This window comes from Salmo salar, chromosome 23, assembly GCF_965601325.2.
Source record: "Salmo salar chromosome 23, fSalSal1, whole genome shotgun sequence".
Lineage (NCBI taxonomy): Eukaryota > Metazoa > Chordata > Actinopteri > Salmoniformes > Salmonidae > Salmo > Salmo salar.
In genome coordinates, this window is record NC_138313.1 from 20,854,961 (window position 1) to 20,878,272 (window position 23,312).

The 23,312-nt window shown below is 42.0% G+C and overlaps 1 protein-coding gene across 5 annotated transcripts in view; it reads left to right on the forward strand.

Moving 5' to 3' along the window:
- The first annotated feature begins 1,358 nt into the window (after positions 1-1,358).
- LOC106584135 (nucleoprotein TPR) overlaps positions 1,359-23,312 on the forward strand; it is a 44,288-nt gene continuing 22,334 nt past the window's right edge. For all 5 annotated transcript variants that reach the window (XM_014169036.3, XM_014169038.3, XM_014169039.3 and 2 more), the window contains exons 1-19: positions 1,359-1,547; positions 2,123-2,227; positions 2,389-2,462; positions 2,549-2,645; positions 2,733-2,836; positions 2,961-3,125; positions 4,466-4,639; positions 9,253-9,340; positions 9,491-9,631; positions 10,319-10,416; positions 18,861-19,058; positions 20,012-20,119; positions 20,320-20,546; positions 20,817-20,980; positions 21,194-21,336; positions 21,832-21,980; positions 22,148-22,310; positions 22,556-22,690; positions 22,851-22,991. In XM_014169036.3, coding sequence (XP_014024511.3) covers positions 1,397-1,547; positions 2,123-2,227; positions 2,389-2,462; positions 2,549-2,645; positions 2,733-2,836; positions 2,961-3,125; positions 4,466-4,639; positions 9,253-9,340; positions 9,491-9,631; positions 10,319-10,416; positions 18,861-19,058; positions 20,012-20,119; positions 20,320-20,546; positions 20,817-20,980; positions 21,194-21,336; positions 21,832-21,980; positions 22,148-22,310; positions 22,556-22,690; positions 22,851-22,991 — 2,625 coding nt within the window. In that variant the 5' untranslated portion in view covers positions 1,359-1,396. The remainder of the gene's footprint in view (positions 1,548-2,122; positions 2,228-2,388; positions 2,463-2,548; positions 2,646-2,732; positions 2,837-2,960; positions 3,126-4,465; positions 4,640-9,252; positions 9,341-9,490; positions 9,632-10,318; positions 10,417-18,860; positions 19,059-20,011; positions 20,120-20,319; positions 20,547-20,816; positions 20,981-21,193; positions 21,337-21,831; positions 21,981-22,147; positions 22,311-22,555; positions 22,691-22,850; positions 22,992-23,312) is intronic.

A 23,312-nucleotide genomic window follows, 5' to 3' on the forward strand; every position in this document is an offset into this window, starting at 1 on the left:
ACGACTCATTGCGAGCTCACAGAACAGGGCTCCGGGCAGCCGAGCGGAAATGGAGGAAAACTAGCCTCAGTGCGGACCTGGCATCTTTTCACTCCCTCCTCTCTACATTTTCTTCCTCTGTCTCTGCTGCTAAAGCCACGTTCTACCACTCTAAATTCCAAGCATCTGCCTCTAACCCTAGGAAGCTCTTTGCCACCTTCTCCTCCCTCCTGAATCCTCCTCCCTCTCTGAGGATGACTTCGTCAACCATTTTGAAAAGAAGGTTAACAACATCCGATCCTCGTTTGTTAAGTCAAACGACACCGCTGGTCCTGCTCACATTGCCCTACCCTATGCTTTGACCTCTTTCTCCCCTCTCTCTCCGCCCAACAACCTGCCCACTTGACCCTATCCCCTCCTCTCTTCTCCAGACCATTTCCGGAGACCTTCTCCCTTACCTCACTTCGCTCATCAACTCATCCTTGACCGCTGGCTACGTCCCTTCCGTCTTCAAGAGAGCGAGAGTTGCACCCCTTCTCAAAAAACCTACACTCGATCCCTCCGATGTCAACAACTACAGACCAGTATCCCTTTTTTCTTTTCTCTCCAAAACTCTTGAGCGTGCCGTCCTTGGCCAGCTCTCTTGCTATCTCTCTCAGAATGACCTTCTTGATCGGCACCTCCGATCAAATTTACAAACAAAAAAACACATTTTCTTACCCTACAACAATAAATGTAACTGTATTTTAAGACAATTAAATACTCTACTAACAAAAAAGCTGTTAGAATTATAAGTGTATGTATGTCCCTTAAGGTCTTTGTGTAATGTGATATTGTACCCCCTAGCTCAATTGTCCATAGTATATAATCTATATGTACTTGTGTTCCCTCATGTACTCTCTGTATTGATTTGTTGTTAATATATATATATTTTTTAATAATAATAATATTCTAACACAGCTCTTGTCTTTTTCTTGTTGTCAAATCCCTGCCAAAAGTCAGGTGACCTAAGCGCTTCCAAATATGGAGTTGCAGGTTTTCCATTTGTCATATCTCTCCTATGTGTAAAATCATTATGGCAGTCATTTTACTTAAGGCCCTTGGAAATGACATGCATATCTGCAGTTATAAAACAATTGTAATGCAATATATCTACACAAATACAAATCAAAAGGTGTTCGTTTGTATAAAGTGATTTACATTTGTGGATTGGAGATGTACATTTGTGAATACATTTGGCATGATATTGATCCCATCCAGGTCTGCCTTCGGCGGTCTTTCTCAATAGCATGGCTATGCTCACTGAGTCTGTGCGTATGTACATAGTCAAAGATATTCCCAAGTATCTCACCACACAGGTCACTGAGAACAAGTAGCCACTGCGCCTGCTCAGATCCAGTTGTTTTGCGAGGGGAAAATGTCTGCAGTGCTACTACAAGCTCTGGAGCGCGCTGAGATAACGAAACTCCCGAAAGCTGTTCAAAATAAACTGGAAAAGCTCCTGTCTGACCTGCAATATGAAATAGATTTCCTCAAGGCACACCAGGAGCAATTTAGAGTCGATAGTGGTAAGATATGGCCGAATAGGAGGTCATTATATGTGTACAGCCCTAGCTAACTACGTAGTAGGATAACGCGTGGATGGCTTTGACCGGCAGCATCGACAACTGTTTACTAGCTAGTTTTCAAGGCAGAGGAATATGATGGTTTCAAAAATAGCTTGCCAACATTGTTTATCAACCATGTCTAAATTGCTTTGCTACTGTAACTAGCTAGCGTTAGCTGTACTGTCTGACGTAACCTGGTGGATGAATGACTGACTAGGGTAACGTTAGCTCAGGGTCTCCAACCCTGTTCCTGGAGCGCTAACGTTACCGTCCTGTAGGTTCTCACGCCAACCTCAGTTGAAACTGACCTGATTCAGTTTATCAACCAGTTAATTATTAGATTGGGGTGGGAGCGAAACCCTGCAGGTCGGTAGCTCTCCAGGAATAGGATTGGAGAGTCCTGCGTTTTCTCGTTGAAAACTTCTCTACTCTCTGTCCCTATAGCTAGCTATACGTGGAAGTAGCTAGGCAACTTCATTAAAGTACTTTGATTTATAATTTAGCTTTCAGACAAGTTGACATGTGTTGTCTTGCAGAACAACAGTTCTTTGAGAAAGTGCAGCGTCTTGAGCAAAGTCAGGAACAGTTAGTGACCCAGACTGAACAGCACCACAAACTCCGAGAGGAGTTCACCAAGATCAGTAAGTGGAATTAGTTATATGATCCAGCCAAAGTCTCTTTAATGACTGCTGCATACATGTAAACACTAGTATGTGATGCATGCTTGGCTATTTACTGACCATGACTAAAGAATGGGGGATGACAATCTACCATTTAATGAAATTGCTCATATTTTCTATAGATGAAGAACTCAAGAGTGTGCGGGAAAATAATAAAAAGTGTGAAATCAACCAAGAAAAGTTTACATCTGAACAGGTGAGACTCATGATCTTGTCACCTCATTAACGGTTGGTGTTGACACCTTTTTGGGCTTAATATAGATGTACACATTTTTATTCTAGGCCCAGTTCTCAAAAGCCAAAGATGAGCTGGAGTCAGAGAAGAGGGAGCTTGTGCATACACTGGAGAGGAGATCTCAGGAAGTGGACTATCTGAGTGGTATGGATGAATCTATGTGGAGGGATACCACACACACACACACACACATTCTTTATCTAATGTCTATGGGATTTATTTGATCATCAGAGGACTTGCAGCGCCTCAATGACAAAGTGGCAGAAGTCAATTCAACAAAGATGGGGCTGCAGCTCAAGCTGGACGAGCTCGAATCCTCAGAGGTCAACATCAAGGTGAGCCTATTTGAATGTTCTGTAACTTGTGAACTCTTGAATAGGACCCAGCTCTTAAGGAAGGTGTTAAAATGATCCAATACATCACATGTGTAATCCACACTGTTGTGCCTATTACCTCCAGTACCGTGAGAAGCGTATGGAACAGGAGAAGGAGCTGTTGCAGGGCCAGACGGCCTGGTTGAACGGAGAGCTCAAGGCTAAGAGTGAGGAGCTGCTGGCCCTGTCACGTCAGAAGGGCAATGAGATCCTGGAGCTCAAGTGCAGCCTTGAGAACAAAGAGGATGAGGTATGACCAAGACAAGCCCAATAATGGACTAAAGGAGCCTATCGTTACTTCCTTATAGTCCAAGGACCTTACATGTTCTGTTACAGGTGAATTGGCTGTGGAAGCCAAAACAGCCAAATACTCCATCTAAACGTGAATTGATTCTCAATTGCGATACAGTTCTAGAAACATGACTACTTTCATATCACATAAAAATAATTTCACAAATGCTAAATTTACACATACATAACCATTTTTACCATGGTTGCAGCCGACAGTATTTCTCATTGACAACACATTTGTGGCGTCAGTCTTCCGTTTATACACAGGTGTTCGGAGACGCAGACACCTAATTAGCACTGGTGGTCCAACTCTGTCTTCCGTCTGTTTTCTGTAAACAAGCTCTGTAACATGGAAATATGACCATGTGGGAACCCTACTGCTATAAAGGTGTGAAGTTATTTAACCTTTTTAGTTTTTTGGAAATGATTTATCGCAGATATGAACATTTTTTTATGTTTCCAAAGCAGTACTGCAAGCGATGTGTGTTAACATTTAGAGCAAGCATCAGGGCTCTTAACAAAACTCCCCCGGCCAGAAGATACTATCATCAATAGGTGTTAAAGCAAGTTATACCGTGGCATTGTTGAATACTCATTTATGATTGGCTTGAAGGGCATTCTATAGCGTACATTATTTCCCTATTACGCATGGTATATCAGCACGGTAGAGTTCAATGGCTATAGTTCATTCTGATCTGTTCTATTGAGCTGTTTCTGAAAGCAAAAGTCGAATTGAAAACATTATTGACATTGTTGAATTCGATTTTCATAATAGCAAGCTAGGACTTGATGGTTTAGTTAGCTAAACTAGCAAGTATGTTTGTTTGGTTACCAAGGCAACTACTGTAGCTATCTAGTAAACTTGCTAGCTGCTTCAGTGGATGTTGAACACATTTCTACCTGCAAATGTGTTCAATTATAGCCATGGTATAAAAGGGATAATACACTCGTGGCTCTGCGTTCTCTGGAAAATAATGCAACTCCGTGGAAGGTCAGTTCCATTCCGCTAGCGTGTCATGGAACACACCTTCCACGTCGTTCATTCGTTTCTAGAGAAAGCATAGCCCCTCGTTGATTATCCCTTACGTAGTTAGCATCTGAATGGAGTAGACCAAGACATAACAGTAAAAAAAAAACATTATTTTTCTATCACAAATAGTTATGTTGGGACAACTGTACATGCTGGTTTCATATTCATCTATTGAGTATGTTTTTGATATGACAATGTCTCTAAACTATTACCTGACTGGCTTATCCCCATTTACTGTGTCAACATTATGTTTTCGGTTGTTTTTGTAGTTGAACAGAGTCCAGGACCAAGTGACAAGTTTAAAGACTTCAAGTGAAAGCCTTCAGAAGCAGACTGAAGACATGATCAGCAAACTGAAAGAGGCTAAGGAGCAGCACGCTAGCATGGAGGAGAAGTTTAGGAATGAGCTGAATGCCAACATAAAGCTCTCCAACTTGTACAAGGTATGTAGAACATGTCTAGGATTTGCTTTCAATTCCCATGAGTACTCTATAGCTCTCAAAATCAGTCATGATTGCAGATATTGCTCATTTGATCGTTACATTTTTTTTGCTTTTCAAACATAATTTTCTGGAATTTTCCAAGCTGTTTAAAGGCACAGTCAACTTAGTGTATGTAAACTTCTGACCCACTGGAATTGTGATACAGTGAATTCATTATAAGTGAAATAACCTGTCTGTAAACAATTGTTGGAAAAATTACTTGTGTCATGCACAAAGTAGATGTCCTAACTCACTTGCCAAAACTACAGTTTGTTAACAATAAATTTGTGGAGTGGTTGAAAAATGAGTTTTAATGACTACAAACTAAGTGTATGTAATCTTCTGACTTCAACTGTAGGTATGCACGTCAGTTTTGACATCGGTTTTTCACATCGGTGTTAAATTAGACATCGGGGCGATACCGATGTTGGTATTTTTAGCTAGTGTCGTCAGATTCCGATATGTTCACCAATATATTGTGCATCCCTAGGTAAAAGTGACTAGGCTATCAGATTTTACCGAGTAGCAGCAGCATATGTAAAGCTTGAAAAGGTGTGAAAGTTTGTCTGTGCGTGTGGCATGTATGTGTTGGGAGTGTCAGTTTAGTATGTCTGAGTGTTTGGGTAGAGTCTGGTAAATGTGCAAAGAAAATTATTAAAAATAGGGGGTCAATGCAAATAGTCCAGGTGGCCATTTGATTAACTGTTCCGCAGTCTAAATCAACGTTTCCCAAACTGTGTCCTCGGGACCCCAAGGTGTGAATCAGATTTTTTTGTGGAGTGCACCGGCAAAAAAAAAAAAACACGCACTCCTTGGGTTCCTGAGGACCAAGATTGAGAAACCCTGGTTTAATGTCTTGGGGTAGAAGCTGTTCAGGAGCTTTTTGTTCCCAGACTTGGCATTCCGGTACTGCTTGCTTTGCGGTAGCAGAAAGAATGATCTATGACTTAGGTGGCTGGAGTCCTTGACAATTTCTAGGACCTTCCTCTGACACCACCTTGTATAGAGGTCCTGGGTGTCCAGGAGCTAGGCCCCACTGATGTACTGGGCCGTATGCACCCTCTGTAGCGCCTTGCAGTCAGATGCCAAGCAGTTGCTATACCAAGCTGTGATGCAGCCAGTCAATATGCTCACAATGGTGCAGCTGTTGAACTTTTTAAGGATCTTGGGGCCAATGCTAAATCTTTTCATCCTCCTGAAGGTTTGAGGCATTGTCGTGCCTTCTTCACGACTGTGTTGGTGTGTTTGGACCATGATAGGTCCTTAGTGATGTGGACACTGAGGAACTTGAACGTCTCTCTTTCACACACATTCTGAGTGCCACTGCCATAGAGGAAAAATGGAGCATAGTGACAGTCATCCTTGTGCCTTTACATACCTGAAAACCACAAGTTTCTTGACCAAAACCCATTCTACTGCCAACTTGGCACACATGGTTTATAAAATTATATAACATCTCGTGAGCATTTCCTTGTTTGGTTATGGCCCTATATAGTTGGTAGAGTGCGGTCTTCGTTGCCAGCATCGGTTTGTGGTGGTAAGTAGACGGCTACTAAAAATATACACTGAACAAAAATATGAACGCCACATGCAACAATTTCTAAGATTTTACAGAGTTCAGTTCGTATAAGGAAATGAGTCAATTGAAATAAATTAATTTGTCTCTAATCTATGGATTTGTGAATTCCCAGTCAGATTTCAACATGACTGGGATGCACGATATATCGGTGAACATATCAGAATCGTACGATATTAGCTAAAAATGTCAACATCGGTATCGGCCCGTTGCCTAGTTTAACGCCGACGTGAAAAAACGATGTCAAAGCTGATGTGCATACCTATATAACGTAGGTACATTACGTAATGACGCCACGTAAAATGTTGCGCAACACAGCATTCTTAACTTAGCCCACAATGTCTGTTGTGTGGATCGAGCAGTCATTTGAAAGCGTAAGACAATTTCAGCGAGACAACTCAAAGGCAAAATCCATTAACGCCAAGATAATGGAATTCATTGCCCTTGACAATCAACCGTTCTCTGTCGTGAGTGATGTTGGCTTTCGCGACTGGTCGAGCACCGGTACACACTAACGTTACCAAGTGCACTATTGTTCAGATGTTGCCCTACCAGAGTTACACAGTAATGGCGTCACTGCTATTAGCTTCACGACATACTACGGAACACCGTTTGGGTCTTTGCGCGTCAAAAAAGATACACGTCAAATAACACTATTTGACGTATCAAATAAGCTTTTAATTTGACGTCAAATAACACAGTTATATTATAGAATGCTGTGTGTTCTGAATTTGCACGTGCAAGCCAAGCGCCGCCACTACTATCAGTAGCACTGTCAAAACTGTGCAAAAAGTTTGCAAACACCAGCCTCGAACGATGTGTTTACAATACCGCGTTGGTAATAAAGTATTATTTGTTTGACTGCAACTTCTGGGGTAGCTAGCGAGCATTAGCTTGGTACCTAGCTAGCACCAATACAACCAGCCTGAAAACGATGACCAGTTGAAACTGCAGTCATTTTCATTATTCTTTGCAATGATTTAGGAATCCTTGTAAGTATTAGCTAGGTAGACACTTGTTGTTCTCCTATTGAAATTGAACTTCAGTTCATGAAAATAAATAGCTAGCCAGCTACTTAACCCTGTTTCCCAAGGCTAACGTTATAAGCAGCCAGCTTGCTTCATCTGGCTAGTGAGGCTCGACCTGACCGGATTATGTGTTGTGAAGCTAGCCACAATAAGGATTAGGCGCTATAGTGGAATTTGCAGTTTGCCTTCAAAATAAAAGTACCTCTTTGAAAGTGATGCAGAAGGTTACAATTGGTGGAGTCATGCCATATTTAGACTAGATAATGTTGAACAAGGTTGGAATGTGAAGCAATGAAATGGGGGTATCCATCTACTTGGTGACACCCACAGAACACAACTGTGAAGAGTTTATGCAAATATTAGTGTTGTAGCTCTTATCGCGGGACTGTGACTGTGTGAAATCACCTCACTAGTCAGCCTATTGTGTGTATTGACATTCATTGCACTGTACAGCTTTACCTAAGGATTGGGAATTAATGAAATGGGGTAACAGTCTACTCAATACCCAATATATTTTTTCCAAACATCCTCCTCAGAATTATCAGACTCCAAAACATCCATGCAGTATAGTTTTTCCTCGGGTATAGTGTTCAATACACATAGGTTGACAATACATGTAGCTCAATTCAGTTGTTTCAGAGTCCCGCAATAAGAGCTATGATGCTGATGTTCTCTGGGTGTCACTGAGTAGACTGATACCTATGGATTGTAGATCAATAAAATTACGTTGGAGGTGGCTTATGGTCCAAAATGACGTTGGAGGTGGCTTATGGTAGAGAAATAAACATTAAATTCTCTGGCAACAGCTCTGGTGGATATTCCTGCAGTCAGCATGCCAATTGCTTGAGACATCAGGGCACTGTTGTGTGATAAAACTGCACATTTTAGTGGCATTTTATTATCCCAAGCACAAGGTGCACCTGTGTAATGATTATGCTGTTTAATCAGCTTCTTGATATGCCACACCTGTCAGGTGGATGGATTATCTTGGCAAATGAGAAATGCTCACTAACAGGGATGTGCACAAAATGTTTGAGAAATAGAAGTTCATGTGGCATATGTTTGAGATCTTTAATTTCAGCTCATGAAACTTGGGACCAACACTACATGTTGCATTTTATATTTTTGTAAAGTATAGATTAAAGCGTTATTGGTAAATAATATGGTCTACAGCTTATCATGAGGCATTCTAACCTTGAGACTTCCTTTTAATATTAGAGATTGCGTACCAGCTGTTGCTAACAGAGAGACACACAACTGCTGTTCTCTCATGCATAGAAAAAACAGCTAGAATTATATTTTCCATGTCCTTGTTCAGCCAAGACTCGGAAAATATAGGATATTACAGTTCTTCAGATCACTTTGATAGGATAGTCTAGAACGGAGCTCGTCCAGTTTATTCTCCAGTAATTGCAGGTTTGCCAATAGAATGGAGGGTAGAGGCAGTTTATCCACTCGCCGACATAGTCTCGTCAGATATCCCGCACGCTGGTCTCTGTAACACCGCCTCTTCCTTTTTCGAGCGTCTGGGATTTGGGCCTTATCTGGTATGGGCAAGTATGACCTTCGCATCAGACTCATTGAAGTAGAAATCCTCATCCAAATAGAGGTTTGTGATCGCTGTTCTGATGTCCAAAAGCTATTTTTGATCATAGGAAACAATGCCAGAAACATTGTCGAAAAAAAGTTAAGATCAGTGCAAAAAAACACTAAATGGCACAATTGGTCAGGTGCCCATAAAATGGCTGCTATTCCCTCCAGTGCCATTATACAGTATTTTCTTAATTTTGTATTTATTTTTTACTTTAGTTAAAAAAGTTGCTTTTGTGTGGGTAAGCTTTTGGTGAACATTTTAGTTAACAGGTGCATGTTACATTTTCATGGTGGATGATGTGAAGCATTTAGCTAATAAGGGCATTAATTGTTCCTGTCACAACACTGGCCAACAACCCTTTACCTTGTCTTCCCAGGGAGCTGCTGCAGACTCTGAGTCCAAGAGTGAGGAGTTGAGTGGGGCTGTAGAGGAGCTGCACAAGCTTCTGAAGGATGCTGTAGAAGGTGAGGGAGAGAGAGAGACCAGAAAGACAGTCACACACAACTATTGTCTCAATGCAAAACTGTCTAACACAGGCTCTATGTTTTCTTGTCATTGATAGGCTAACTTTATTGGTCATTAGTCTGAATTCTCCTCTCCTTTCCTCTCTACAGCGAACAAGGCCCTGGAGGTGAAACTGCAGGAGATGGATGCCTGTCGGATCAAGGAGGCTGCTGAGCTGAAGGAGAGTATCTCCAGTCTGGAGAAAGAACTGGACAACGCCAACGAACTTCTATCTGACACCAAGCTCAGAGGTCAGACTTAAGACACAATCGCCTGTCAGTTTTTTTTTACTGAACAGTTGACTGGACCTTAAAATTACTTTAATAGGGATGGTGTCTCTCCGAGTTAGCATCATTACCAGCAGATTTTACAAACTGGCCACTGACTGATTTGTATTAGGATGATGGGGTTTCTTTGATCATGCTCTGGAGACTTCAGTTTGAAATTGTTAGCAGTTGATGTTATTCTTTAATAACACAGACCCCAAAGCAAATCAGGGGGAGGAAAATAGGTTTATTCAAAGAGGACAAATCCTGCTTGGAAGTAGTAGATGGTCATTCCCCCCTGTCCTCAGTGATGTTCTCCAGTGTTTTTTCTCCCCAGAAGAAAGGGACAGGATCTAGTTTTATAACCCAACCCTAGCCTGTGGTTGACCAACTAGAAGTCCTTGCAGTACAACTGGGCCAATGGCCAAATAACAAGTATACTATTTCAGGCTCACTGTATTGACAGATTCCTCCCATGACTCTAACCCATTGATAAATAATTCCCTATTACAGAAAAAACACTATTTCCATTGATCGTTAATTCTATTGACTTCTCATCCTCTTGACCTCTCGTACTTTCTCTGCGTTGTGTATTTATTTTCGACATATTCTTACAAAATGGAGGATGAACTTTGACCTGTTTGCATGGTTGTCTATTTCCATGCCCTGCAGGTGCAGCCTCAGTGCTGTCAGAGGAAACGATTACCACCATGTCCCCAACTGCAGCCGCCGTGTCCAAGATTGTCAAACCTGGCATGAAGCTGACTGAGGTAACCACTAGAGAACGACCGACGTAGATTTGTTTTAGGGCCAATACCGTTTTTTTTGGGTGTCAAGGAGGCCGATGGCCGGTATTTTAAGCCGATATTCAATGTTTTTGTATATAGTCCCCCCATTTTAGGGAACTAAAAGTATTGGGCCAAATATGTCTATTAAAGTAGTTAAAAGTTAAGTATTTGGTCCCATGTTCTTAGCATGCAATGACTACATCAAGTTTGTGACTATACATCTTTTTTGAATGCATTTGCTGTTTGTTTTGATTGTTTCAAATAGTTTTGTGCCTAATAGAAATGAATGGTAAATAATGTATTGTCATTTTGGAGTCACTTTTATTGTAATCAAGTATAGAATGTTTGGAAACACTTCTGCATTAATATGGATGCTGCCATGATTACGGATAATCCTGAATGAATTGTGAATAATGATGCACAAATATACTCCCCCAAAAATGCATGTCTTGGGGTGATGATATTTGTGCGTCAAACTTTCTCACTGATCATTCACAATTCATTCAGGATTATCTGTAAACACAGTATCATCCACATTACTGTAGAAGTGTTTAGAAATTCAATTTTATTATTTGCAAAAATGACACGTTACATTATTTACCATTAATTTATATTGGTCACAAAATAATCGGAAAGGTTAGTATGTCTTGGGGGTATGGTATTTGTGTGTCTAACTTTCTCACTCATTCACATGAGCTGGAAAGCAACCAAAACAAACAGCAAATCCATCCCACAAATCGGTAGAATCACAAGCTTGATATAGTTATTGTGTGCTATGAAGATGGGACCAAATACTAAACTTTTCACTACTTTAATACACATACAAGTGAATTTGTCCCAATACTGTTGGTCCCCAAAAACGTGGGGACTATGTACAAAATGTGCTGTAATTTGTAAATGCTTCACACGATATGGATGAAAATACCCTCAAATTAAATCTGGCAGGCTGCTCTTCAACCTCATAGTCATATTGTTTCAAATCCAAAGTGCTGGAGTACAGAGCCAAAACAACAATGTGTCACTGTCCCATTACTGTATATTAGCCTACTGATCATGTTATCAGTAGAAGCATCACTCCAGCTTGCATAGAAGCATCACTCCAGAATGGCATGCCTGTATGGAAGGACCTCATATAGGCATTGCCGTTTCAGACTATAAAATAGCATTTATTCAATGCAAATAGTTCCAACGTAACGTCATGGTTTGTGATCACAGACGCTTATGAAACAATTTTTTTATTTTTATTTTTTTGTCATTTTCCTTGATCTGGAAAATGTTTTACTTTTTTTTGCTTTCAGGACGCATCTCTAACCAACTCAGCTGCCAGGGCGAAATTCGAAACAACTCAATTGGCTAGTTCAGCTATCTGTCAAGAAAAAGGCGGGTTGTAATTTGAGCCTACTGCTACTATTGAATAGAGCGAGGCTGTAACTCCGCTCCCTTTCACATATCTCTCCATTAGTGCTGGGTAGGATTGGGCAGTATTGGGGACGTTACAGTGACCGTATTACTGCCACACCGGCAGTCATGAGTCAGGACCGCAGTCAAATTCCACGTGACCGTTTAGTCATGGTAACTAGGCTTCTCCAAAACTGTGCTTTGATGCTGCTGATGGTCATTAGTAGCCTACCGAACTTGATAACTGCCTGGCACTCAGCACGACATAGTCCCTCTAATCACTCTGACATCAATGCAAAAAATATACATTTTCCCCTGCTCCTGTTCTGAGACAGGTGCATGATAATGGTCCAGTCTAAATCCAAACTAATTTCACACATATTATTTAGTATATGTAAATACAATATTAAATTAAGAATAGTCTGATGGGTGACAACATTATCACTTGTGAATTATGTATTATCACTTGTGAATTATGTATTATCACTTGTGAATGATGCCCAGCGTGTGCAGTAAGGCAAGAAACAGCACATGCCTTTTTTTGTGGGTTTTTTAGCAGGTTTCTTTCTCTTTTTTTCCAAATCATAGTCGGACACCTCATGTAGTCTAGCTCATAGACTTATATGTTTTGATAAGGTTTGTATCACTACTAAAGTGGGCAAATAACTTGTTAAAAATAAGCACATTAATCCGCTTTACAACCGGTGTAGAGCCTAACTGACATAGGCAGCGCACGAGTTTCAAGTTTGGGGAAGATCATTTTCACCATAATAATTCACCTTTATAATAAATCATTACATGCATAATCGCATTTGCGGTCACTTTTGAGAACGGTGTTTTCCCGCTAATTGCATTTTGGAACATTCCCACTTATAGCCAGCCTAATGCAGTGTGCACATTGCTGGGCTTATAATGTCAAGAAATATCCTAGTAGTTTATCAATATTTTGTGGTAAATGTTCTGATCTGTTGCATCAGCCTCATTGCTTTTAAAATGTTTTTTGATGCTAGTTGTTGTATTAATTTGGGATCTATCACATCCCACAACTGTCCCAGACTATGTTTGGAATATTTCTTTCTTGCACAGTAGGACAAATTGACCAATAGAATAGGTCAACTTTTGTACTATGGGGGATAGTAAATGGACAGACTAGTGCTTTTGCTGTTCATTAGGCCTACTCATCTTTTTGGCTGACGAAATGTAAATGCGTGCAGTTGCGTTCCCGATGTGTCTGTCTTCACTTGAAGCCTACTTCGAAGATGAGAGGCCTGTGAGAAGGGCCCGATTACGTGACGGGAATTAGCTAATAAGAATTGAGATATCTGAGGGAGCCATGTGAGTGAGAGGTGCTTCGGAGCAAAGCGATTGGCAGCCGGGAGGAAGGAATTATAATTATTTTATTCAGCCGAAGGGCACAACTGCCACAAGGCATGGACTATTTTAGGGAGCATTATGTCAAAACGAGGGGCTGCATAAATAACTCCAAATTAAGCATGTAGGAGGACCTGTTTCTTTGTTAACCGCTCAACACAGAATAGCTGCATGTGCACACTACCTCAGAAATCCTTTGGAGAAAATATCCTTTCTATTTTATTCAGCTATGTTCAATTGTATTCTTCATAATATAAAATAATGCCACGGAATTCTAAGCAAATCTTGTCTGCTAAATTAACTAGTGTAGCCCACAGCCATAATGGCATAGCCAGATCAGGGCCTCACATGAGGACAACTCAGAGTATGCTGTTCTTCTGAAATAGACTACATTTTCTTCATATCATGGTTCTTTAGACCTGCCTAAAATAAATAATCGATTAACTGTGACGGTGTAGGCTATATTAAATGGATTTATTACACTTTTTTAAATGTAGATGTTCCAAAGGTCTGCATCAATGGCTTGTAGGCTATGCGTGGAAGCCAGGAGACACTAAATGTTTGTTAAATAATTGCCAATTACTGTGAGGCCGGCAGTTATTTGCTTGACAATCACCGGCTAACACAATTTCATGACCGCCACAGCCCGAGGCGGTATCCAGATTTTCCATACCGTCCTTCTCTCATCCTGGGATTTACGGTATTACCAGCTTAGTACTCAAGGGGGCGCCAAAAAAACCTCAAAAAGCCTATTGGGTGTCCGTTACCAGTAATTGTGAATTTCCATGGAAGCTGCTAGCTACATATGCTAACAAGTGCAAACATAAAATAATAATTGCGAAGACAGTCAGTCCAGCTCATAAAGTTCTACGTACGGTGCATTTGGAAATTATTCAGACCCCTTGACTTTTTCCACATTTTGTTATGTTAGTCTTATTCTAAAATGTATTAAATTAAATTGATTCCTTATCGATCTACACACAATACCCTAAAATGACACAGCGAAAACAGGTTCCAATTTTTTGGGGCACATTTATAAAAGATCAAAAACAGATTCCTTATTTACATAATTATTCAGATCCTTTGCTATGAGACTTGAAATTGAGCTCAGGTGCATCCTGTTTCAATTGATCATCTTTGAGATGTTTCTACACCTTGATTGGAGTCCACCTGTGGTAAATTCAATTGATTGGACAGGATTTGGAAAGGCACACACCTGTCTATATAAGGTCCCACAGTTGACAGTGCATGTCAGAGCGAAAACCAAGCCATGAGGTCGAAGAAATTGTCTGTAGAGCTCTGAGACAGGATTGTGTCGAGGCACAGATCTGGGGAAGGGTACTAAGACATTTCTGCAGCATTGAAGGTCCCCAAGAACACAGTGTCCTCAATCATTCTTAAATGGAAGAAGTTTAGAACCACCAAGATTCTTCCTAGAGCTGGCCGCTCAGGCAAACTGAGGCAATCAGGGGAGAAGGGCCTTGGTCATGGAGGTGACCAAGAAGTCGATGGTTACTCTGACAGAGCTCCTCTGTGGAGATGGCAGAACCTTCCAGAAGAACAACCAGCTCTGCATCACTCCACCGACCAAACGGAAGCCACTTCTCAGTAAAAGGCACATGACAGCCCGCTTGGAGTTTGCCAAAGGGCATCTAAAAGGACTCTCAGACCATGAGAAACAAGATTCTCTGGTCTGATGAAAACGAGATTGAACTCTTTGGCCTGAATGCCAAGCGTCACGTCTGGAGGAAACCTGGCACCATCCCTATGACGAAGCATGGTGGCGGCAGCATGCTATGGGGAGGGACTGAGAGACAAGTCAGGATCGAGGGAAAGATGAACGGAGCAAAGTACAGAGAGATCCTTGATGAAAACCTGCCCCAGAGTGCTCAGGACCTCAGACTGGGGTGAAGGTTCATCATTGTCTACAGGGCAACGACCCTAAGCACACCGCCAAGACAATGCAGCAGTGGCTTCGGGACAAGTCTGAATGTCCTTGAGTGGGCCGGACTTGAACCTGATCTAACATCTCTGGGGAGACCTGAAAATAACTGTGCAGCGACACTCCCCATTTAACCTGACAGAGCTTGAGATGATCTGCAGAGAAGGATGGAAGAAACTCCCCAAATACAGGTGTGCCAAGCTTGTTGCGTCATACCCAAGAGGACTCGAGACTAATCGCTGCCAAAGGTGCTTCAAGAAATTACTGAGTAAAGGGTCTGAATTCTTATGCCAATGTGATATTTCAGGTTGTTATTTTTAATACATTTGCAAACATTTCTTAAATCCTGTTTTTGCTTTGTCATTATGGGTTATTGTGTGTAGAATGATGAGGGGCGGGAACAATTTAATCAATTTTAGAATAAGCCTGTAACAATATGTGGAAAAAGTCTACCGAATGTAACTTTTGTTTTGTTTGGACAGTTTTACAAATGACATTGTGCAAATGAACACTACTGGCTCTGGAGCAGCATGTGTGTCTGCGTGTAGTCTGGAGTCACTAGGGCAACGGGCCTGCCTGCTCTGTTCTAAGAAAATGGGGGAGGACAGATGGGCCGAGAACGGAGAGGAGAAAAAACGCAAGGAAATCGAAAGAGAGCAGTGCCAACTGTAAAGAACTCATCCAAAGGGCTTTGACTTCTCAAACAATATGATGTCCCATCACCTTATTAATTCAGCCACTTATGTAGACACCTAGCAAGTTAAACTTTGGGGTCGCATCAACACAGAATACTTTGTATTTCACGCGGGGGAAAAAGAACGCATAAGAAATATCTTGCTGCTTTTTTTTTTTTTTAAACGCATCTAAAATGCTTTTTGCAATTTCTGCTCGGCATCAGACAAATTTTTGTGCCTCAGTTGCACTTCTCTACTTGGATGAGAATGTATCTGATGTATCCCTATTTTTCTCTGGTACTTTTGTCAGTGTAGCCAGCCTACTTTTCTCCGGTAAATGCAAGACTAACTTTAAGAAAAACATTAGGAAATGTAGCTGGCTATGTTCTTTCTATGATAAACAGAAATATGATGGCCATGTATAGATTAGGAAAAAAATACCATGTTTTTTTAATTGTAAGCTAATTTAGCCTTGTTGTGTGGCTGCCAGCCAAATAGCGTTGCACTTCTGTTGTCATCTTATGAAAATAAAGCTATTTTCTGCCGAATGTGTTTTACTAATGTATTTTTCGTGAAGGAAAAATATAGTTGCATATCCCTGATCACTCTATTGAAGCCAAAAACACTGACTTTCAAAATAGAACTTGACCCCTGTCAATACACAGCTGGACTCACCTGCTCCCGCTTTCTCCAGTTGTGCTATTTACGAACAAACTTGCGACTGGCTAAACTGTTCTGGGGCACTACGGTAAGCTTCATAATATGACAGGTGAAATGAAGAACGCAATCTGCTTTATCTTCTAACAAATTGCACAAGTTGACTGCAGGTATTTACTTGAGTAGATACAAATATTAAAATGTATAGAAAAACTTCAAAGAAAAAGTTTCAACGGTATTGACGTTATTGTAAAAACCATCTCGTGGCTATTTCCAAGTACTCCGGTATATGGTATAATGCCCAAGCCTAGTGATGGGAAGTTTGGTTATTTTTATTGACTGATCTTTTCGACTCATTTAGTCATTTTGAGTCAGTAATGCCCAGATCACGCAGGACCCCCTACCGGCGAAAACCCGAAAGAATCATGATTCTGCAAGCTTCTCGTTCACCATGGGGGCTTATTGAAGCTGTCATCTGTGACAGAAACTATAAAAATGTGCTTCAAACAATGTAAATTGTCATTGGTAGGCATACAAATAAGCCACAATCTACTCCGCAAACCGACTATTGTGAACGAAATGCAATTGCTTGCCCACACGATTAGTTCTCGAGTTCGGGTGTTGAGCAGAGGCAGGCTGTCTATGTTTTGGTTCTAACAAAGTCTTGTCCAACGATAACATTCAATTATCATGCAGTCATTTATCAGTTCTAAACATGTATTTTTTTACTTCTCCATGCAGCCTGCGGTATGATCAATTTTTCTGCCTAATCTTTGCTAACAGGAGTTCAATTTTGGTCACTGTCTCAATTCATCCATTTCTCAGTATTGTACCTTTTGTATTGAAGAATGAGCTAGCTTGCTGCTGCTGATTTTCCCAGCTGAACATTCCTCGTAATTGTGCAGTGCTTGTGGCTTAGGCAGTGAGTGGCAGCTGGAATAGCAACAGTTTTGCTATGTGGAGCACTATTGGCAAAGCCGGTAGAGAAGGATAGATTAGAAAAGGCCAATATCGGCTGCATACTGACACATACAGTACCAGTCAAAAGTTTGGACACACCTACTCATTCCAAATCTAAATCTATTTTATAATTGATATTTTTCAAAGTAGCCACCCTTTGCCTTGACAGCTTTGCACGCTCTTGGAATTCTCTCAACCAGTTGCAAAAACCATCAAGCGTTATGATGAAACTGGCTCTCATGAGGACCGCCACAGGAAAGGAAGACCCAGAGTTACCTCTGCTGCAGAGGATACGTTCATTAGAGTTAACTGCACCTCAGACTGCAGCCCAAAGAAATGCTTCACAGAGTTCAAGTAACAGACACATCTCAACATCAACTGTTCAGAGGAGACTGTGAATCAGGCCTTCATGGTCGAATTGCTGCAAAGAAACCACTACCAAAGGACACCAATAAGAAGAAGATACTTTCTTGGGCCAATAAACATGAGCAATGGACATTAGACCAGTCTGTCCTTTTGGTCTGATGATTCCAAATTTGAGATTTTTGGTTCCAACACCAGTGTCTTTGTGAGACGCCGAGTATGTGAACGGATGATCTCTGCATGTGTGGTTCCCACTGTGAAGCATGGAGGAGGTGGTGTGGGGGTGCTTTGCTGGTAACACTGTCAGTGATTTATTTAGAATTCAAGGCACACTTAACCAGCATGGATACCTTAGCGATGCGCCATCCCATCTGGTTTGTGCTTAGTGGGGCTGTCATTTGTTTTTCAACAGGACAGTGACCCAGGGCTATTTGACTATTTGGGCTATTTGACCAAGAAGGAGAGTGATGGAGTGCTGCATCAGATGACCTGGCTTCCACAATCACCCGACTTCAAGCCAATTTAGATGGTTTTGGAGGAGTTGGACCGCAGAGTGAAGGAAAATCACCCAACAAGTGCTCAGCATATGTGGGAACTCCTTCAAGACTGTTGGAAAAGCATTCCTCATGAAGCTGGTTGAGAGAATTCCAAGAGTGTGCAAAGCTGTCATCAAGGCAAAGGGTGGCTACTTTGAAGATATATTTAGTTTTAGTTTAACACTTTTTTTTGTTAATACATGATTACCTATGTGTTATTTCTAAGTTTTGATGTCTTCACTATTATTCTACAATGAAGAAAATAGTAAAAAATGTACGAGTAGGTGTCCAAACTTTTCACTGGTACTGTATGTATTCTGTATTTACAGAATTCATCTGCAGAGATTCTTGACTTTGCTCAGCAAATAGTTATATTAAGAAACATGACGCTTATAGTATTCAGTACCATATATTGTATCATAGTATATAGTACCATATATTGTATCATAGACTACAGTACCATATATTAATATATTGTATCAAAGTATACAGTATGAGTTTGAGCTTCTTCTTTCTTCTCTCCAGTTGTATACGGCGTATGTGGAGACCCAGGAGGCGCTGGAGCTGCAGCGTGTGGAGAACAAACGGTTGAATAAGTACTTGGATGACATAGTGCAGGAGGTGGAGGCCAAGGGTCCCGTCCTCAAACGCCAGCGGGACGAACATGAGCGCATGCAGAAGTCTGTGGCCAGTCTGTCGGCCAAGCTGGAACAGGCAGTTACGGTGTGTTTAAAAAAAATATATATATATTTTGAATTTGTTATACAGTACCAAAACACCTGCTGTAAGTCAAACATCTGAGGATATGTGAGGATAGTTAGAAACCAATTGTCATGAGAATTATCAATCCCAATGATGATGATAACTAACAATTATTTAAGCTTTGACCAATCCCTGAGGTTTAATAATAATAATTAGGCAAAGACTCCAGTTTATGCAAAAGGTCCGTACAGTTTATTCAGAGAACGTTCTAAAGTCAAGAATGCAAAGACATGTCTTTTTATAACTCTCACCCCGACCTATTTCCACGCACACACAGACACACAAACAGTAGGTGGGCTGTATCTTTCCCCACAGTCCGCATTCCTCGTCTATCACTACCAAGCTGGCAGTTCTATCCTCCCGAGATTAGAGGGACCTTGACAGGACTCCCTTTCCTGTCGTAAGTATTTTAGAGTTCTAACCAGGTTAGGTCATGAATAGTTTAATTGTCCTCTGTATTTTCTTAGTCACACACACACATTTCTCTCCCTTACTGGTCTCGACCAAACCTTATTGGACTTAAGTTTATCACTCTAATTATTCATTTTACATGTTACATAATCTAATAATTACTAATAGTTACGTTTGTTTAATTATTCATAATACAAGTTACATAATCTAATAATTACATTTCAGGGTAGATTTTCTTTGTCATCACCTTAAACATATAAATTCCCTTATCACCAATGTACAGTCAACTCCTGATTAATGCAAGGTTTTGAACTGCACTAAACACGATCGTGCAGATTGTCCAGCGTAAGTGAAAAGAATGTGTTTGAATTGTAATTGGTGAACTGTACTGCACTGCAATGTATTTGAGTTGGTATTGGTGAACTGCACTGCCGATGCCGTGCACTTATGAGAGTCCACTAAATACGTTCTGACACACTATAACTGGTTACTGTGTGTTTCAGGAGGTGCAACGTCTGCAGAAGGTGACTGACGAAGCCAACAAGCACTCTTCTGTCCTGGAGAGAGACAACCATAGGTCTGAGGTGCAACTGGCAGACATGGCGCAGCAGGTGGGACGTCCTGTCTTATCTCTTTTAGTGAAGCCTCACTGCTTTTCTTAACATCGCCTCTAAAACCTCATTGTTGTCATAGAATTATGTGTGAAAAAATCTATACAAATGTTGATTATAAAAAAGTGACGGTTGTAGGCATGACTGTTTTAATTAGGACATAATCAATAGCTTTTTCACCCCCTACCCTAACCCACCAGATCCGTGTCCTACTCATTGAGCTGGAGGAGGCACGTGGCAACCACGTAGCGCTCGATGAGGAGGTGAGCTCTGCTGACATCAGCAGCACGTCGGAGGTCATCACACAGCACCTGGTGACATTCCGTGGCGTGGAGGAGCTCCAGCAGCAGAACCAGCGCCTCCTGGTGGCCCTCCGAGAGCTCAGCGACGCACAGGAGAGAGAGGAGACTGAGACCACAGGCACCAAGTGCGATATACTTAATTGTCCATGTTCTTTGCTGATCATTTGTGTTTTGCTTTAAACCCCCTCCCCAAAATAAGTGTCTGATTATCTGTGTCTCCATCCAGAAACAACCCTTAGCCCCAACCCACTAGGTGCTTTTGTAGGTCTGACATTGTTGGATGAGTATAAGCAATATGGTGGTAGCTCCTGCTCCACCCTTCCTTTTGGTTTCCCTGTCAGCAAAATGTTTCTGTTGTCTGTGGATAAATAAAGGTCATTGTATTCTCCCTCCAGGTGCAGTGAGCTGGAGCGGAGTCTGGAGAAGGCCCAGGCAGAGCTGGAGGCTCTGAGGGAGCAGCGGAGCCACCAGATGCAGCTGGCTGAGTCCATTGTCAGGCAGAGAGACATGTACCGTGTGCTCCTGGCTCAGGCCACTGGAGTTAGCTTCCCTCAGCAAGGTGGGGTTCACATACATTTCCTTCTTCAGGGCCTGATGAGGCTAGTGTAGCCAAACCTTTGTAAATGTGGGTGCAGGAATAAAGCACGGGAGCAACATATACCCTGTGCAGCCTTTTGGTTCTTTATTGTTAGTCAGTTTTGGCCCAGCCCCGGTGGAGAACTTTGAGATTTGTATATTACCTACACACTGACCCTTTGACCTCTTGTCTCAGGTGCAGCACCTGAGGAATTCTCCCTGACCTCCACCCCCCACCGCTCTCCAGCTGCCACCCCCACCACAGCCATGCCCACTGGAATCATTACTATGGCGACAGAGTCAACCGAGGCGGTGGAGGCCAAGGCAGCCCTCCGACAGGTGAGCCCACACAATTCTTACCCTTTTGCCCTCAGAACATCCTCAATTTGTCAGGGCATGGACTCTACAAAGTGTCGAAAGCGTTCCACAGGGATGTTGGCCCATGTTGACTCCAATGCTTCCCACAGTTGTCAAGTTGGCTGGATGTCCTTTGGGTGGTGGACCATACTTGATACACACGGGAAACTGTCAAGGGTGGAAAAACCCAGCTGCTTTGCATTTCTTGACACAAACCGGTGCACCTGGCACCTACTACCATACCCCGTTCAAACGCAATGACCTAGAGTTTTTCTCCCTCAACAGTTTTCCGTGTTGAATATTAGGAAGGTGTTCCTAATGTTTTGTACACTCGGTGTATATGCAACATTATCTGTCCTTCTGTCGCGTCAAACCACCATTTTATGATAGACCACAAATAATATCCTTCAATCGGGTTGACAAAGAATTGTTGCTGTACTCTTATCTGAAGGAACGTCTTGTTCGCTGTGTGTGTAGTTGCAGGAGGTGTTCTCCTCCTATAAGAGGGAGAGGTCTGAGAGTGACAAGGCCCTGGCGGAACAGACTGAGAAGCTACAGCAGCAGGTGTCTGACCAGAGATCACAGAATGCCAAGATATCCACCCAACTGGAGTTTACCTCCAAGAGGTAAGAGCACTGCACATCACTCTCAGGACACAACACAAGACAATATCACATGAGGAGGTAGGTTGTCTTTTTCTTTGAACTTAGGAGTATGACGTTATTTCACAATATTTGAGCAAAGTTTGCTTGATAACTAACTGAACCTGCTTGGTGACGTGCTCCCCCCCCAGGTATGAGATGCTGCAGGATAATGTGGAGGGCTACAGGAAGGATATTGCCTCTTTGAAGGAGAAGGGACAGAAGATGGCTGCTGTAGCCCAGAAGAATGAGCAAACTGTTAACACCATGACAGAGGACCTGAGAGTTGCACAGGAGAAACTCAACATGGCAGAGGTTTGTGTGTGTTTGTGTGTGTTTGTGTGTGTTTGTGTGTGTGTGTGTGTGTGTGTGTGTGTGCGTGTGTGTGTGCGCCTCATCTTTGTGTGTCCCAAGCCTTTTGTTCATTGTGTTAGACAGACAATACTTAGTCTCTCTCTCTCTTTCGTAATGTGTGTTAGTGTTTTGCTCCGTCTTTCTATACATGCATTACATCTAGTTTCTAAGCCACAGTGAGTTGTGCTGACACTGTTCTCCCCCAGGGTCGTGCTGAGAGCCTCAGGAAGGAGAGGGATATGCTGAAGCTAGTGGAGTCCAGACTGACCCAGGAGAAGGAGACCATCCAGACCCAACAACGAGGACAGAACATGCTGCTCACCAATCTCAAGACCATACAGGTTTACACACACACTTCATGTGCTTGCCTATACACATAAACACCAATGTCAAGACAATAGAAACATCTCAAACTAACCACTCATAAAATGGTTGAGGCACTGTCCTCTCTCTCTGCATTCATGTCTGTTTTAACGTTCAACTCCCTGTGTGCTCATCCAGGCCACATTGGAGCGCTCAGAGACTGACACCAGGCAGCGCCTGAGCGCCCAGATAGAGAAGCAGGAAAGAGAGATCGGCCAGCTGCAGAAGAGACTGGGGCACGATGTGGAGCAACGCCACCTGCTGGGCAGAAACCAAGATGTAAGTCCCTGATATCTCTTCTCAGTGCCAACCACAACCCCCTCTACCTGGATTCTATCGATTGTCCTCTTCTATCTTTCCGCTTTCTCTAATATCACACGTATTCATTTTTTCCCCAAGAGACTTGCTTCAAAAAGGCAGCACTCAAGCATTTGTACATACATACCAGTAGAGGCTGGTGCGAGGAGCTATAGGATGACAGTTGCATTGTAATGCCTGGAATGGAATAAATGGAACGGTATCAAACACATGGAAACCACATGTTTGATTCCGTTGCTTTTATTCCATTCCGGCCGTTACAATGAGCCCGTCCTCCTATAG